This window comes from Somniosus microcephalus, unplaced genomic scaffold (assembly GCF_052327205.1).
Source record: "Somniosus microcephalus isolate GS21.2 unplaced genomic scaffold, FLI_Smic_1.0 unresolved_chr8, whole genome shotgun sequence".
Lineage (NCBI taxonomy): Eukaryota > Metazoa > Chordata > Chondrichthyes > Squaliformes > Somniosidae > Somniosus > Somniosus microcephalus.
Window position 1 is genome coordinate 9142869 of NW_028225186.1, and position 18530 is coordinate 9161398.

An 18530-nucleotide genomic window follows, 5' to 3' on the forward strand; every position below is an offset into this window, starting at 1 on the left:
GATTGATACAGGTCTATGGGGTGTGAGTGGGGCAGTGTGATTAGTTTGGGATTGATTCAGGGCTATGGGGTGAGAGCGGGGCAGTGGCATTAGTTTGTGATTGATAGAGGTCTATGGTGTGTGAGCGGGGCAGTGGGATTAGTTTGGGATTGATTCAGGGCTTTGGGGTGAGAGCGGGGCAGTGGGATTAGTTTCGGATTGATTCAGGGCTATGGGGTGAGAGCGGGGCAGTGGGATTAGTTTGTGATTGATACAGGTCTATGGGGTCGGTGTGGGGCAGTGGGATTACTTTGGGGATTGATACAGGGCTATGGGGAGATAGCGGGTCAGTGGGATTAGTTTGGGATTGTTACAGGGCTTTGGGGAGAGAGCGGGGCATTGGGATTAGTTTGGGATTGATACAGGTCTATGGGGTGTGAGCGGGGCAGTGGGATTAGTTTGGGGATTGATACAGGGCTATGGGGAGATAGCGGGTCAGTGGGATTAGTTTGGGATTGTTACAGGGCTTTCGGGAGAGAGCGGGACAGTGGGATTAGTTTGGGATTGTTACAGGGCTTTGGGGAGAGAGTGGGGCAGTGGGATTAGTTTGCGATTGATACAGGTCTATGGGGAGATAGTGGTTCAGTGGGTTTAGTTTAGTATTGCTGTGGCAAAGACACAGAATTAACACAGTGGGCCGAATAGTCTCCTCTGCTCTGTAAATATCTATTGTTGGAGACTCCTGGGCAGCTTTTAACACGCCATTTGCTGTACATTTCCTCTCCATATTCTTCTCTAAATGTTCACTGACGGTTCCTTCACAGCTCCCCAGGCTCCCTGTTTTTCGTGTTAGCAGCAAATGTCGATACGTCTGCCTCCTGTACCCAAGTCCAGATTGTTGAAATAGCAAGAAGGGCAACGGTCGCAGCAGTGATGCAGCGGGGCCAACTCTTTACATCGTCCAGTCAAAAAAACACCCAATAACTACCGCACTCTGCTTCTGTCTTTTAAACAGCTTCCTGGTTTCTAGAACGGTTTCTGGTTGAGTATTCATTTTATCCCATATAAGGACATAGAAACATAGAAACATAGAAGGTAGGAGCAGGAGTAGGCCATTCGGCCCCTCGAGCCTGCTCCGCCATTCAATTCAATCATGGCTGATCATTCAAATTCAGTACCCGGTCCCTGCTTTCTCCCCATACTCCTTGATCCCTTTAGCCTTAAGAAATATATCCAACTCCTTCTTGAATATATTTAATGAACTGGCCTCTACTGCCTTCTGTGGTAGAGAATTCCACAGGTTCACCAGTCTCTGGGTGAAGAAATTCCTCCTCATCTCAGTCCTAAATGGCTTACCCCTTATCCTTAGACTGTGACCCCTGGTTCTGGACTCCCCGGCCATCGAGAACATCCTTCCTGCATCTGGTCTGTCCAGTCCTGTCAGACTTTTATAAGTTTCAATGAGATCCCCTCTCATTCTTCTAAACTCCAGCGAGTATAAGCGCAATCGACCCAATCTCTCCTCATACGTCATTCCTGCCATCCCAGGTATCAGCCTGGTGAATCTTCGCTGAACTCCTTCCATGGCAAGAACATCCTTCCTCAGATAAGGCGACCAAAACTGCACACAATACTCACGATGTGGTCTCATCAAGTCCCTGTACAACTGCAGCAAGGCATCCTTGTTCCTGCACTCAAACCCTTTCGCTACGAAGGCCAACATACCATTTGCCTTCTTAACTGCCTGCTGCACCTGTATGCTTAACTTCAGCGACTGCTGTACAAGGACACCAAGGTCTCGTTGCACTTCCACTTCTCCCAATCTATTGCTATTCAGATAGTAATCTGCCTTCCTGTTTTTGACACCAAAGTGGATAACCTCGCATTTATCCACGTTATATTGCATCTGCCATGCTTTTGCCCAATCACCCAACCTGTCCAAATCATACTGGAGTTTCTCAGCATCCTCCTCACAGAACACACTCCCACCCAGCTTTGTGTCATCTGCAAACTTGGAGATATTACATCTAGTTCCCTTGTCTAGATCATTATTATATATTGTGAATAGCTGGGGCCCAAGGACCGATCCCTGCGGTGCCCCACTAGTTACTGCCTGCCGCTCAGAAAAGACCCATTTGTTCCAACTCTTTGTCAACTGTCTGCCAACCAGTTCTCTATCCAAGTCAATACCTTGCCCCCAATCCCATGTGCCTTAACTTTACACGCTAATCTCTTATGCGGGACCTTATCGAAAGCCTTTTGAAAGTCCAAATACACCACATCCACTGGTTCTCCATTGTCTATTTTACCAGTTACATCCTCAAAAAATTCCAGTAGATTAGTCAAGCACGATTTACCTTTTGTAAATCCATGTTGACTTTGTCCGATCCTGTCATTGTTTTCCAAGTGCTCTGCTATTACATCTTTTATAATGGACTCTAGCATTTCCCCACTACCGATGTCAGATTTACCGGTCTGTAATTCCCATTTTTCTCTCTACCACCTGTTTTGAATAGTGGGGTAACATTAGCTACCCTCCAAGCTATGGGTACTGTTCCAGATTCCATCGAATGTTGGAAGATGATCAGCAATGCATCTACTATTTCTAGGGCCACTTCCTTAAGTACCCTAGGATGTAGATTATCAGCCCCTGGGGATTTATCGGCCTTCAATCCCGTCAATTTCCCTAACACCATTTTCCTACAAATACTGATTTCTTTCAGTTCCTCTCTTTCATCAGACCCTATAAGACCATAAGAACATAAGAAATAGGAGCAGGAGTAGGCCAATCGGCCCCTCGAGCCTGCTTCGCCATTCAATAAGATCATGGCTGATCTGATCCTAGCCGCCAATCTACTATCACAGAACCATCTCCTGAATCTAACAGAATTAGACACACAAAATAGGAGCAGGATCAGGCTACACAGCACCTCGGCCTGCTCCGCTACCCACAGGGCCATGTCCGATCCGAACCTAGACTCAAGTCCAAATTCCTGCCCGCTCCCCGTACCCTTAATTCCCTTTACTTCTAGGAAACTGTCTATTTCTGTTTTAAATTTATGTAATGATTTAGCTTCTACAGCTTTTTGGGGCACCATATTCCATGAACCTACCACCCTCTGAGTGAAGTAGTTCCTCCTCATCTCAGTTTTGAAAGAGCAGCCCCTTATTCTAAGACTATGGCCCCTAGTTATAGTTTCACCCATCATCGGGAACATCCTGCCTGCATCCACCCGATCAAACCCCTTCACAATCTTATATGTTTCAATAAGATCGCCTCTCATTCTTCTGAACTCCAATGAGTAGAGTCCCAATCTACTCATCCTCTCCTCATATATCCATCCCCTCATCCCCGGGATTAACCGAGTGAACCTTCTTTGTACTGACTCGAGAGCAAGTATGTATTTTCTTAAGTATGGACACCAAAACTGTATGCAGTATTCCAGGTGCGGTCTCACCAATACCTTGTACAACTGAAGCAATACCTCTCTATTTTTATATTCTACCCCCCTAGCAATGAAAGCCAACATTCCATTGGCCTTCTTAATCACTTGCTGCACCTGCATACTAACCTTTTGAGTTTCATACACCAGGACCCCCAGATCCCTTTGTACTTCAGCACTTTCCAATTTCTTGCCATTAAGATAATAAATTGCTCTACGATTTTTCCTGCCAAAGTGCATAACCTCACACTTTCCAGTATTGTATTCCATCTGCCAAATCTCTGCCCACTTACTTTGCCTGTCTATGTCCCCTTGCAGGTTTTTTATGTCCTCCTCACTCACTACTTTCCCTCCCATCTTAGTATCATCTGCAAACTTTGATATATTACACTCGGTCCCCTCCTCCAAATCGTTAATATAGATTGTAAAGAGTTGGGGACCCAGCACTGACCCCTGCGGAACACCACAAGTCACTGATTGCCAGTCTGAGAATGAACCATTTATCCCAACTCTCTGCCTTCTGTTAGATAGCCAATCCTCTGTCCATGCCAGAATATTACCCCCAATCCCGTGATTTTTTATCTTAAGCAATAATCTTTTGTGTGGCACCTTGTCAAATGCCTTTTGGAAGTCTTAATACACTACGTCCACTGGTTCCCCTTTATCCACCCGAAATGTTACTTCCTCAAAGAACTCCAGCAAATTTGTCAAACATGACTTCCCCTTCATAAAACCATGCTGACTTTGTCCTATTAAATTATGATTATCCAAATGTCCTGTTACTGTCTCCTTAATAATGGACTCCAAAATTTTACCTACCACAAACTTTAGGCTAACCTGTCTATAGTTTCCAGCCTTCTGTCTACTGTTCTTTTTAAATAAGAGTGTTACATTAGCAGTTTTCCAGTCTGCCGGGACCTTTGCTGAGTCCAGGGAGTTTTGGAAAATTATTACCAATGCATCCACAATCTCTACCGCCACTTCCCTCAAGACCCTAGAATGTAAGCCATCAGGTCCAGGTGATTTATCTGCCTTGAATCCCATTATTTTACCGAGTACCACTTCCTCAGTGATTTTGATCGTGTTTAGCTCCTCCCCACCTATAGCACCCTGTTTGTCCAGTGTTGGGATATTCTTAGTGTCCTCTACTGTAAAGACTGATGCAAAATATTCATTCAGTGTTTTTGCCATCTCCATATTTCCCACCATTAATTTCCCGGTCTCATCCTCTAAGGGACCAACATTTACTTTAGCCACCCTTTTTCTTTTGATATAACTATAAAAACTCTTACTGTCTGTTTTTATATTTTTTGCTAATTTACTTTCATAATCTATCTTCCCTTTCTTAATCAATCTTTTTGCTGTTTTTTGCTGTCTTTTAAATTTTTCCCAATCCTCTATATTCCCACTAGATTTGGCTACCTTATATGCCCTTGTTTTTAGTCGAATACTATCCTTAATTTCTTTACTTAGCCACGGATGGCTGTCTTTTCTTTTACACCCTTTTCTTCTCAGTGGAATATATATTTTTTGGAGGTTGTAAAATAACTCCTTAAATGTACACCACTGATCATGTATCGTCTTACCCTTTAATCTATTTTCCCAATCCATTCTACTCTATTCCGCACTCATACCTTCATAGTCTCCTTTATTCAAGCTTAGCACGCTTGTTTGAGATCCAACCTTCTCACCCTCTAATTGAATATGGAATTCAACCATGTTATGATCACTCATTTCAAGGGGATCCTTTACTAGGACATTTTTAATTAATCCTGTCTCGTTACACAGGACCAGATCTAAGGTTGCTTGCCCCCTGGTCGGTTCAGTTACATACTGCTCAAGAAACCCATCCCTAATACACTCAATGAACTCATCCTCAAGGCAGCCCTGCCCAATTTGATTTGTCCAATTAATATGATAGTTAAAATCCCCCATAATTATAGATGTTCCCTTATTACAAGCCTCAACTATTTCCTGATTGATACTCCGTCCGACAAAGTTGCAACTGTTCGGAGGCCTATAGACTACGCCCACTAGTGTTTTTTTCCCCTTATTATTCCTTACCTCCACCCAAACTGTTTCATTATCCTGATCTTTTGACCCAATATCATTTATCTGTATTACAGTGGTTCCTTCCTTTATTAACATAGCCACCCTACCTCCCGTTCCTTCCTGCCTGTCCTTCCTGATCGATAAATAACCTGGTATGTTTAATTCCCAGGCATTGTCACCCTGCAGCCATGTTTCTGTAATGGCCACAACATCATACCCATATGTAGTTATTTGTGCCATTAACTCATCTATTTTGTTACGAATGCTACGTGCATTCAGATAGAGAACTTTCAAATATGTTTTGTGACACTTAGTTCCTGCTTTTGCCCTTTTTATTACTTTACCTTTTACTCCGTACCTTCTGCCCCTTCCCGACATGCTCTGGTTTTTAATTTCCCCACTGCTACCTAAGTCTATGACCTTCTCTGTTGTCAATTTTATTATTTGCTCTCTAGGAACCTCCCCCCAACTAGTTAGTTTAAAGCCCTCTCTACAGCCCTAGTTATATGATCCGCCAGGACTCTAGTCCCAGCACTGGCCAAGTGAAGCCCGTTCCAACGGAACAGCTCCCTCCTGCCCCAATACTGGTGCCAGTGTCCCAGGAAGCAAAACCCATTTCTCCCACACCAGTCTTTGAGCCACGCATTTAACTCTCTAATTTTATTTGTCCTAGCCAAATTGGCTCGTAGCTCAGGTAATAATCCAGAGATTATTACCCTTGAGGTTCTGTTTTTTAATTTGAACCCTAGCTGCTCATACTCCTTTAACAGAACCGGCTTCCTAGTCCTATCTACGTCGTTTGTTCCAACATGGGCCACGACAACTGGATCCACCCCCTCCCACTGCAAGTTTCTTTCCAGCCCAGAGGAGATGTCCTTAACCCTGGCACCGAGTAGGCAACACAGCCTTTGGGACTCTCGCTCTCGGCTGCAGAGAACTCTATCTATCCCCCTAATAATACTATCCCCTACCACTACAACATTTCTATTTACTCCCCCCTCTTGAATGGCCTCCCGTTCCACGGTGCTGTGGCCAGGTTGCTCATCCACCTTGCAGTCCCTGCTCCCGTCAGCCGTGGCTCAGTGGGAAGCACCCTTGCCCTGAGTTACTCTCGCTCTCCCCACTCCAGTGACTTGAGCACAAAAATCCAGGCTGACACTCCAATGCAGTACACAGAGTGTGATGCACTGTCGGAGGCGCCGTCTTTCAGATGAGATGTTAAACCGAGGCCGTGTCTGTCCTCTCAGGTGGGCTTTAAAGATCCTATGGCACTATTTCGAAGAAGAGCAGGAGAGTTCTCCCCTGGGTCCTGGGCCAATACTTATCCCTTAATCAACATAACTAAAACAGATTATCTGGTCATTATCACACTGATGTTTGTGGGAGCTTGCTGTGCGCAAATTGGCTGCCACATTTTCTAAATTACAACAGTGACTACACTTCATTGGCACTAAAGCGTTGGGACTTCCTGAGGTCATGAAAGGCGCTGTAGAAACGCAAGTCTTTCTTTTTTCTTTCTCTGGGAGCTCACCCACCACCAATGTTAGGCCGACTGGTCTGTAGTTATCTGATTTATCCCTTTAACTCTGAAGAGAGTTGTTATATTGGCAACTGCAGGCATGTGGCCCAACTTCCATATCCAAGGTTGAGATAGAATTTTACAGCACATACACAGGCCATTCGGCTCGACCGGTCCACGCCAGCGTTTATACTCCACACGAGCCTCCTCCCACCCTACTTCATCTCTCACTATCACCACAACCTTCTATTCCTTTCTCCCTCAGGTCCTTATCTAGCTTCCCCTCAAATGACATTCGCCTCAATCACTCCTTGTGGTAGCATATTCCACATTCTCACCACTCTCTGGGTAAAGAACTTTCTCCTGAATTCCCTATTGGATGAATTAGTGACTATCTCATATATATGGCCCCCAGTTTTGGTCTCCCCCCACAACTAGAAATATCTTCTCTCTGTCTACCTTATCGAATCCCTTCATAATTTTAAAGACCTCTATCAGGTCACCTCTCAGTCTCTTTTCTAAAGAGCCGCAGCCTGTTTAATCTTTCCTGATAGTTGAAACCTCTCAGTTCTTGTTCAAACCTTTTGTGCAGCTTCTCCAGTGCCTCTATATCTTTTTTGTAATATGGGGACCAGTGCGCAGGATGTTTGGAGCATTGTCCTCAAAGCCTCTGTTCTCTCCTCTCTGTCTTCCCTCAGTATTCGAGAACACAGTCATCAGGGTCTGGGGCCTTTGGCACTTCAATACAAAGAGGAAGCAACTCTTAATGAGAAAGTAGTCGTGGCCTGGGAGAGCCGCAGGTGAAGATGGAATGGGCGAGGTATGCGAGAGCGTGAGGTGTTCAGAGGAGTAAGGGGTCTTCAGGGAGCTGGTAATATCTGGACAGAAAGGAGCCTTCCGCATATCACAGATATTAAACATGGGAATGGCTTTTCAGAGGAGTGGAGAACAGAGTATCCATGGCAGCAGGTTAACTGATTTGCTTAATTTCTACTAAACTGACAATGTAAACCATCTCTGACTTTACAGGATGTTCTGGCAGCGACAGAGAAAAAACATCTCACACACACAGAATTTATCTTGAGTGAGGTCCTGCAAAACATCTGAGCCCTCGGACGGAAGAAGGAGGCTGTGATGTTGAGACAGAGCGTTGAATGGCTGCTGCTTCTCTGTGCCCACTCCTGCAATGTGTTGTTGCCCACAGTCCCCGGGTACAGTTTCAATAACAGCATGCAGGATGCCCACCACAATGGTACCTTTCAGTGCGTCCACTGCTTCCTGACACAGGTCTCTAGTGCCGTTTCCGCCCTCCCAGCCAGCACCATGCACTTGAACATCTCCCACAACTGGCTCACCCAACTGCAAGCGGACAGCTTCCGCACCCTCTCCAAGCTGCTCACCCTGCGGCTGGATTACAATCGGATTGAGAATATTTGCTGTGTTGCATTCAGTAATCTCACCAGCCTACTGACCTTATCCTGTCCTACAACAGTATCTCTCGTCTGAACTCTTCGGGCTTCCAAGAACTTGAAAAGTTAGATCAACTCCTGCTCCATCACAACCGCTTAGTCACAGTTGAACCCAAAGCCTTCGCTGCATTGGACAATCTTCAAACACTTGTCTTAAGCTTCAATAAACTCCAGAATTTCTCCCATCTGGTGAGCGCTTTCTCTGGGCTCAGTAATCTGACGCTCCTGGATCTGGGCAACAATCAACTCGCCTCCCTGCAACATCGCACCGCCGTCCCGCCATCCCTCCGAAACCTTTCCCTCTCTCACAACTCTCTCACAATATTTGACTGCCAACGGAACTTCCTCAGCAACATTCTCAAGTTGGATCTGTCCAATAACAAACTCTCCGATGCTTTGGAATTTTCTAAAGTTGACCTGAGGAACATCTCGTGTTTGATCATCAAGAACAACCCCTTAAAAAACACCGAGTTTCTCAAATCTGCAAACCTGGATCTACAGAATGTTCAATACTCTGGGTTAAGGCTGCACAACCAGAGTCAGCTGTCCAAACTGTGCCACTATCTGGATCTCAGGCCTATGAAGAGCCTGGTCCTGCAGAACAATCAGATCGTATCCCTCCCTGCCCATTCCCTATCCCAGTGCCCACCCATCACCAGCTGGGATTTATCACACAATCTCCTCACATCTGTGGCCTGCTTTGAATTTGCATCGAAAAGCAAGCAAGTTGTTTCTTTCATTATCGAGCACAACAGAGTCAACAAGTTATCTTCCTGTTACAAGGATGGGAAGGCAGTCGTGGTGTTTCCCAAGCTGTCGCTCCTAACCTTTCGCTACAACAGGATTTTCACCATTTATAGTCACACCTTCTCTTATGCTCCCCATCTCCGGACCCTAAAGCTGAACATTAACAACATTGCTGTTATCAACAAGGCTGCCTTTTCTAACCTCACCAACTTGCAGGAGCTCCGACTCGACAACAACCTCATAACTGACCAGTTCGGAGCAGGGAGCAGCGAGGTGAGCCCGGTATAAAAACCGGCGCGAGCACAGCGGCCTGACCAGTTCGGAGCAGGGAGCAGCGAGGTGAGCCCGGTATAAAAACTAGCGCGAGTACCGAGGCCCGACCAGTTCGGAGCAGGGAGCAGCGAGGTGAGCCCGGTATAAAAACCGGCGCGAGTACCGAGGCGCGACCATTTCGGAGCAGGGAGCAGCGAGGCACACCAACTCAGCAGCGGGGAGAGAGGTAAAAAGTAATCAGAGTGTGACGTCACCAGGGAGCAGGTAAGTGATTGGTTGGTGGGTATTTCTCTTTTTTAAACTTTAACTCTGTAGTTTATAGTTACGAGGGTCTTTTCTGGTGTAGCAGGGACTGTTGGTAGACTATACAAGCGCCTTAGAGATATCTTTAACTGGTGATAGTGAATTAATTTAAATTAATTAAAGGGTATGTCATGCCAGGAGAGTCCAGCCCCATGTTATGCTCCTCTTGCTCTATGTGGGAATTCAGGGACACTGCCGGTGCCCCTGATGACCACACGTGCCGGAAATGCATCCAGCTGTGGCTACTAGCAGACCGCATTGAGGCACTGGAGCTGCGGGTGGATGTGTTGTGGAGCATTCACGATGCAGAGAGTGTCATGGATAACACATTTAGTGAGTTGGTCACACCGCAGGTCAGGGCTGCACAGGAAGAAAGGAAATGGGTGACCAACAGGAGGAGCAATAGAAGCAGGCAGTTAGTGCAGGAGACCCCTGTGACCATTCCCCTCTCAAACAGGTATACCGATTTGGATACTGTTGAGGGGGATGACTCACCAGGGGAAGGCAGCAGCAGCCAACTTCCTGGCACTGGGGGTGCTCCTGCTGCCCAGGAAGGGAGGAAAAAGAGTGGGAGAGCAATAGTGGTAGGGGATTCTATAGTAAGGGGAACAGATAGGCGTTTCTGTGGCCGTAGACGTGAATCCAGGATGGTTTGTTGCCTCCCTGGTGCCAGGGTCAAGGATGTCACTGAGCGGCTGCAGGGCATTCTGGAGGGGGAGCGGGAACAGCCAGAGGTCGTGGTCCACATTGGTACCAACGACATAGGTAAAAAGAGGGATGAGGTCCTGCAGCAAGAATTTAGGGAGCTAGGTGGAAGATTAAAGAGCAGGACCTCAAAGGTTGTAATCTCTGGATTACTCCCGGTGCCACGTGCTAGTGAGTATAGGAATAGGAAGATAGAATAGATGAATGCGTGGCTAAAGGGGTGGTGCAGGAGGGAGTGCTTTAGTTTCCTGGATCACTGGGTCTGCTTCTGGGAAATGTGGGACTTGTACAAGTCGGACGGTTTACACCTGAACCAGAGGGGGACCAATATACTTGCGGGGAGGTTTGCTAGCACTGCTGGGGGGGGGGGTTTAAACTAACTTGGCAGGGGGATGGGATACAGAGTGGAGCTATAGTAGGGGGTGATTTACAGCCAAATACAGAGGAAAAAACAAGTCAGCTGTGAAGGCAGAGCAAATATGTGAAGGCAAAAGGGAATATGGCAAGGCTGGGAGGCATTTATTTTAATGCAAGGAGTCTTGCAAATAAGGTGGATGAACTGACGTTGTTGTTGAACACATGGGAGTACGATATTGTTGCTATCACGGAGACATGGTTGAGGGAGGGTCAGGACTGGCAGCTCAATATTCCGGGGTATAGAATCTTCAGGCGAGACAGAGGGGGGTGTAAAAGGGGAGGGGGTGTTGCAATATTAATTAAGGAGTCAATTACTGCTGTAAGGAGGGACGGTATATTAGCGGGTTCCTCTAATGAGGCCATATGGGTAGAACTTAAAAACAAAAAGGGGGCAAGCACTTTGCTGGGAGTGCACTATAGGCCCCCAAACAGTCAGAGGGAGATAGAGGAACAGATATGTAGGCAAATCTCAGAGAAGTGCGAAAATAATAGGGTAATAATAGTGGGGGATTTCAACTTCCCCAATATTAACTGGGATAGTCAGAGTGTGAAAGGCTTAGAGGGTGCAGAATTCTTAAAGTGCATCCAGGAGAGCTTATTGAGCCAACATGTGGAAAGTCCTACAAGAGAGGGGGCGGTACTGGACCTAATTCTAGGGAATGTAGCCGGGCAAGTGGTGGAAGTGTCAATAGGAGAGAATTTTGGCGACAGTGACCATAATTCGGTGAGATTTAAGGTGGTCATGGAAAAAGACAAAGACGGCCCCGAAATAAGTGTTCTAAATTGGGGGAAGGCCGATTTTAATATGATAAGGCAGGATCTGGCCAAAGTGGACTGGGAGCAGCTACTTATAGGAAAATCCACATCAAAGCAGTGGGAGATTTTCAGAAGGGAAATAGAGAGAGTACAACGCCAACATGTTCCTGTAAAGGTCAAGGGTGGGGCCAACAAGCAAGGGGAACCTTGGATGACAAGGGATATACAAAAATGCATTCGGAAAAAAAGGGGGGCTTTTGGCAGTTACAAAAGACTAAACACGGAGGAATCCCTAGAGGAGTATAAAAAGTGCAGGGGCATATTTAAAAAAGAAATTAGGATGGCGAGGAGGGGCCATGAAATAACACTGGCGAGCAAAATAAAGGAAAATCCTAAGAAGTTTTATAAGTATATTAAGGGCAAGAGGATAACCAGGGAAAAGGTAGGGCCCATTAGGGACTAAAGTGGCAATCTGTGTGTAGAGCCAGATGATGTAGGTGGGGTTTTAAATGATTTTTTTGCATCTGTGTTCACTATGGAGAAAGACGATGCAGACATAGAAATCGGGCAAGGGGACTGTGACATACTTGAACATATTAGCATCGAGAGGGAGGAGGCACTAGCGGTTTTAGCAGGCCAAAAAGTGGATAAATCCCCAGGCCCGGACGAGATGTATCCCAGGCTGTTGTGTGAGGCAAAGGAGGAGATTGCAGGGGCTCTGTCACAAATTTTCAGAACCTCTCTGGCCACAGGGGATGTACCAGAGGACTGGAGAACAGCTAACGTAGTACCATTATTCAAGAAGGGTAGCAGGGATAAACCAGGGAATTACAGGCCAGTGAGCCTAACATCTGTGGTAGGGAAATTATTGGAAAAAATTCTGAGGGACAAAATTAGTCTCCACTTGGAGAGGCAAGGATTAATCGGGCATAGTCAGCATGGCTTTGTCAAGGGTAAATCATGTCTGACCAATCTGATTGAATTTTTCGAGTGGGTGACTAGGTGTGTGGATGAGGGAAATGCTGTGGATGTGGTTTACATGGACTTCAGGAAAGCTTTTGACAAAATCCCGCATAGGAGACTGGTCAAGAAGGTAAGAGCCCATGGGATCCAGCGTGCCTTGGCGCGTTGGATCCTAAACTGGCTGAGTGGCAGGAGGCAGAGGGTGATGGTCGAAGGTTGCTTTTGTGACTGGAAGCCTGTGTCCAGTGGGGTACCTCAGGGATCGGTGCTGGATCCCTTGCTGTTTGTGATCTACATAAATGATTTGGATGAGAATGTAAAAGGTATGATCAGTAAGTTCGCAGATGACACGAAAATTGGTGGGGTGGTAAATTGCGAGGAGGAAAGCCTCAGGCTACAGGACGATATAAATGGGTTGGTCAGATGGGCGGAAAAGTGGCAAATGGAATTTAACCCTGAAAAGTGCGAGGTGATGGATTTTGGACGGACAAATAAGGCAAGGGAATACACAATGAGTGGTAGGACCCTAGGAAGTACAGAGGGTCCGAGGGACCTTGGTGTACATGTACATAGATCCCTGAAGGCAGCGGAACAGGTAGATAAGGAGGTTAAAAAGGCATATGGGATACTTGCCTTCATTAGCCGAGGCATAGAATATAAGAGCAGGGAGGTTATGATGGAGCTGTACAAAACGCTGGTGAGGCCACAGCTGGAGTACTGTGTGCAGTTCTGGTCGCCTCACTATAGGAAGGATGTGATTGCTTTGGAGAGGGTGCAGAGAAGATTCACCAGGATGTTACCTGGGATGGAGCGCCTCAGCTATGAAGAAAGACTAAACAGGCTGGGGTTGTTTTCCTTGGAGCAAAGAAGGCTGAGGGGGGACCTGATTGAGGTGTACAAAATGATGAGGGGCATAGATAGGGTAGATAAAGTGGAACTTTTCCCCTTAGTAGGGGGGTCAATAACAAGGGGGCATAGATTCAAGGTAAGGGACAGGAGGTTTAGAGGGGATTTGAGGAGGAACTTTTTCACCCAGAGGGTGGTTGGAATCTGGAACTCACTGCCTGAAAGGGTGGTAGAGGCAGGAACCCTCACAACATTCAAGAAGCATTTGGATGAGCACTTGAAATGCCATTGCATACAAGGCTATGGGCCAAATGCTGGAAAATGGGATTAGACTGGACAGGGATTGATGGACGGCGCAGACACGATGGGCCGAAGGGCCTCATTCTGTGCTGTATAACTCTATGGCTCTATGAACACAGCTTCAGCAACCTTGGGAGTCTCAGGAATCTCAATCTCAGAAACAACAATTGTTTTCAGCAAGGTGTTTGCAAATCTCAATAACCTGAACACATTGGACCTGGGAGGGAGCAAAATTCGAAGCCTGACCAGCCAGTCTTTCTGTGGATTACACAACCTGACCAAGTTTATCTCGATAGGAACTGTATAACCTGTATCAGCAGGGAGATCTTCGACATCCTCCCATCATTAGGAATGTTGGACTTTGCCAGTAACAGGATCAGATTCAACACTGGCCTGATTGAAGCATCTCCCTTTGTTAACCTCACAAAGCTCTACATTCTCAAACTATAAGCCCAGCAACCCTACGGCATCATCATTATTCCTCCAAAGATTTTCAATGGCCTCATCTCTTTAAGAGACCTGTATATAGGAGAGAATAAAATGTCACTGTCCAAAGACGGATTTGAAGACCTGATCAATTTGAGAATCCTCTCCATGCCCGATGCTTGCAATGGGATCCACAGTCTGAATCTAGGGATCTTCAAGAATCTCCAGAGTCTAGAGAGACTCAACCTTGAAAATGTCTGCCTCCAATCCATGTCTCTTGACGTCTTTGGAAACCTTTCCAACCTCAGGACATTGTTCTTGGGGGAAAAACGCCATTCAGATCATCAATCGCACGGTTGTGGAACACCTGCCCTCCCTGACCTACCTGGATCTACGGAAGAACCCGTTCCCCTGCTCCTGTGACATCAGTTGTTTCCAAAACTGGTCCCTGTCCAACCCCAGGGTGCAGCTTATCTATTTTTACAACCAAACCTGTGCAGATTGGCCAACCGAATACTTGTACAAGTTTGATACTCGCGTTTGTTACTTGGACATTGGACAGATCATGTTCCATATAACTGTGCCGGTCTTGATCTTGTTCATGTTCATCCCTATATTCTACATCAAAGTGTACTGGCACATCAAGTATGGGTTTTATATTTTCCGATCGTGGTTGAATGACCACAGAGGGAGAGGAGAGAGTCAGCAGTCCTACAGGTATGATGCATTTATCTCCTATAATTCTCAGGACGTAGACTAGGTTCTGCAAGTGTTGGTGCCAAACCTGGAAACGAGAGGACCTCAATGCTTCAAACTCTGCCTCCACCACAGAGATTTTGAGCTGGGCAAATATATCATCGACAACATCGTGGACAGCATCTACCAGAGCAGGAAGACCATCTGTGTGATGAGCCGCAACTACCTGTACAGCGAGTGGTGCTCCATGGAACTGCAGCTAGCGAGCTACAGGCTCTTCCACGAGCTGAAAGATATCATCATCCTGATCATCTTGGAGAAGATTCCAGATGCTGAACTCTCAACCTACCATAAGATGAGAATGGTCATGAAAAGGAAGACCAACATCCAGTGGCCTTCAGACGTCGAAGCTCAAAAACATTTTTGGGTCAAAGTGAGAAAAGCGATTAAAGGCTCCAACTGGGCCAAGGAGAGGAATCCCGCTGCTGAATGTTAAGCTTCAAGGCCTAGAAATCCGCAGTCCTACCGCAGGCCCTTAAGGCCCGAGTCAGGGAAACATGGTGGCCGCCGCACTTCCCACGTGTTTTGGAGTTCGCCGCTCAACTTACCGCCCTGTGTTAATTGTGAACAACTCCCCCAGTGGCTGCATAATGGCCGGTGGAAGGCTGCTGACATTCAGTGGGCGAGATTGCAAATGGCTTTGGAGGACGACCTCGAGCAGCTCTGGCCCTAGGCCTGGCTGAGACTGCACCACCTTGGCATGGGCGGCAGCAGCCTAGGCTGGCTGACAGGCAGCAGCAAGGGCAATGGAGAAGGGGCAGAGGTGGAAGTAGGAATGCTGTCATCCTGCGAGAGGGCAGCAGGTTCCTGCTCCCCAGACCCACTGCTGCTCCCCCCGGGGCGGTGCATCAACATTCCTAGCAATCTGTTGGAGACCAGATGGCTGAGCGGCTGTGACACCCTGCAAGCCCCGTTCGACACTGGTAAACACAGCCATGGTGGCAGCAGTCTGAGTGTGGGTGGCAGCAAGCTGAGGTTGCAAGAGAGCGCTCTGATATAGCGAGACCTTCCAAGTGGCGCTACAAATGGAATTATAATGAGGTGCTGCTGCATTAAAGAACCTCCCATTTAAGTAGTGCAGAAAGCAGATGCCAAACATGACTTGCAGTTAGACTGCACCCGATATTGGCCCATCTGTTGAGCGGTAAACCAATGAGCAGCGGATTTAGTGCAGAGATCATCACTATAATCATGTAAAAGAGCACTCAGCATGAATTTTGCGTGCTACTTAGAATACTTTGTCCAGACACAGCAAAGTAGTGCTGAGCCATGACTCCGCCAGTTTTCGGGCCATATCCGATTTCCTGGCCCATGTTCCTCAAAGCCCCTTTGTTTCTAATGGCAGGGCTCCCACTCACCTCGGAACCCGCTGCCACGAGCTTCCATCCACCTCTGACACAGTCCCTCCTCATCGTTAATCCTGTCATTGCTGCTATTGACCCAGGAAAAGGCCAAGGTACAGACACACAGTATAAGCACAGAGTAAAGCCTTAATCATCTGGCCCCACAAATCGGCTCACTGTCGTCTTTCCATCCAACATCTGCTTGAATCTGGGCCAGGCTGATGGCGTGAACGACTCCTCGGTCCGTGGCAATCTGACACTGGTGGACATTAATCCACAGCACAAGACTGTCCACACTGGAGCCCAACAGTAGATCTCAGTGACATTCCCAGTGGCCTCAGGATTGGCCAGTGTGATAAATCTAGCTAACAAACCTTTCATATTATCTGCTAATTTTGATAAATACTTGCTCCCATGACAGGATAGCCCTGGTGCTATCCATTGCAGGTAATTCCAGGATATACCTGGCCGGAACATGATTACAGGTAAAGCCCAGCCACCCCTGGTGGGACAATGATTACTGGTAATGCAAGGTACCCCTGGTGGGACGGTGATTACAGGTAATGCCCGGATAGTCATTGTGGGACGGTGGTTACATGTAATGCCCAGATACCCCTGGTGTGACAGTGCTTAGACGTAATGCCCAGATACCCCTGGTGGGGCAGTGATTACAGGTAATGCCCACATACCCCTGGTGGGACAGTGCTAACAGGTAATGCCCAGATACCCCTGGTGGAACAGTGCTTACAGGTAATGCCGAGATACCCCTGGTGGGACAGTGATTACAGGTAATGCCGTATACCCCTGGTGGGACTGTCATTACAGTTAAGGCCCAGGTACCCCTGTTGGGACGGTGCTTACAGGTAATGCCTGGATACCACTCATGTGAAGGTGATTATAGGTAATGCCCAGAAACCCCTGGTGGGACAGCGAATACAGGCAAATCCCGGATACCACTGGTGGGACGTTGATTACAGTTAATGCCCGTATAGCCCTGGTGGGACGGTGAATACTGGAAATGCCCAGACACCCCTGTTGGGACAGTGATTGCAGGTAATGCCCAGATGCCTCTGGTGTGATGATGAATACAGGTAATTCCCAGATAACCCTGGTGGGACAGTGATTACAGGTAATGCCCAGATACCCCTGGTGTATCAGTGATTGCTGTTAAGGCCCGGAGATCCCTGGTGTGAAGGTGATTACAGGTAATGCCCAGATAACCCTGGTGGGACAGTGATTACTGGTAATGCCAGGATACACCTGGTGTGACGATGATTACAGGTAATGCCCAGATACTCCTGGTGTGACAGTGATTACTGGTAAATCCCAGATACCCCTGGTTGGACGGTGATTATAGGAAACGCCCAGATACCACTGGTGTGTTGCTGATTACAGGTAATGCCTGGATACAACTGTTGTGAAGGTGATTACAGGTAATGCCCGATACCACTGCTGGGACAGTGATTACAGAAAATGACCAGATATCCCTGGTGTGAAGGGTATTCCAGGTGATGCCGAGATACCACTGGTGGGACAGTGATTACAGGTGATACCTGGAAACCCCTGGTGTGAAGGTGATTGAAGGTAATTCCCAGATACCGCTTGTGGGACATTGATTACAGGTAATGCCCGGATACCCCTGGTGGGACGGTATATACAGGTAATGCCCAGATACCACTGGTGGGAGAGTGATTACAGGTAATGGCCAGATACCCCTGGTGGGGCAGCGATTACAGGTCATGCCCAGATGCCCCTGGTGGGAAGGTGATTACAGGTAATGCACAGATACCCTTGGTGGGACAGTGATTGAAGGTAATGCCCGGATGCCCCTTGTTGGACTGTGATTACTGGTAATGCCCACATACCACTGGTTTGAAGGTGATTACTGGTAATGCCCGGATAATCCTGGTGGGAGAGTCATTACAGCTAATGCTCAGATACCCCTGGTGGGACAGTGAATATAGTTAATGCCCAGGTACCACTGCTGGGACAGTGATTGCAGGTAATGCCCAGATACCCCTGGTGGGATGGTGATTACAGGTAATGCCCAGATACTCCTGATGGAATGGTGATTACAGGTAATGCCCAGTTACCCCTGATGGGACAGTGATTACAGGTAATGCACAGATACCGCTGGTGGGACAGTGATTACAGATAATGCCCGGATACCTCTTGTTGGACCGTGATTACTGGTAATGCCCATATACCACTGGTGTGAAGATGATTACTGGTA

General features: G+C 47.2%; 1 protein-coding gene across 1 annotated transcript in view; it reads left to right on the plus strand.

Annotated features, from left to right (window-relative positions):
- Positions 1-15141: 15141 nt before the first annotated feature.
- LOC147085400 (uncharacterized) overlaps positions 15142-18530 on the plus strand; it is a 327863-nt gene continuing 324474 nt past the window's right edge. The window contains exon 1 of the mRNA XM_085979140.1: positions 15142-15327. Within this exon, the coding sequence (XP_085835266.1) occupies positions 15142-15327 (186 nt within the window). The remainder of the gene's footprint in view (positions 15328-18530) is intronic.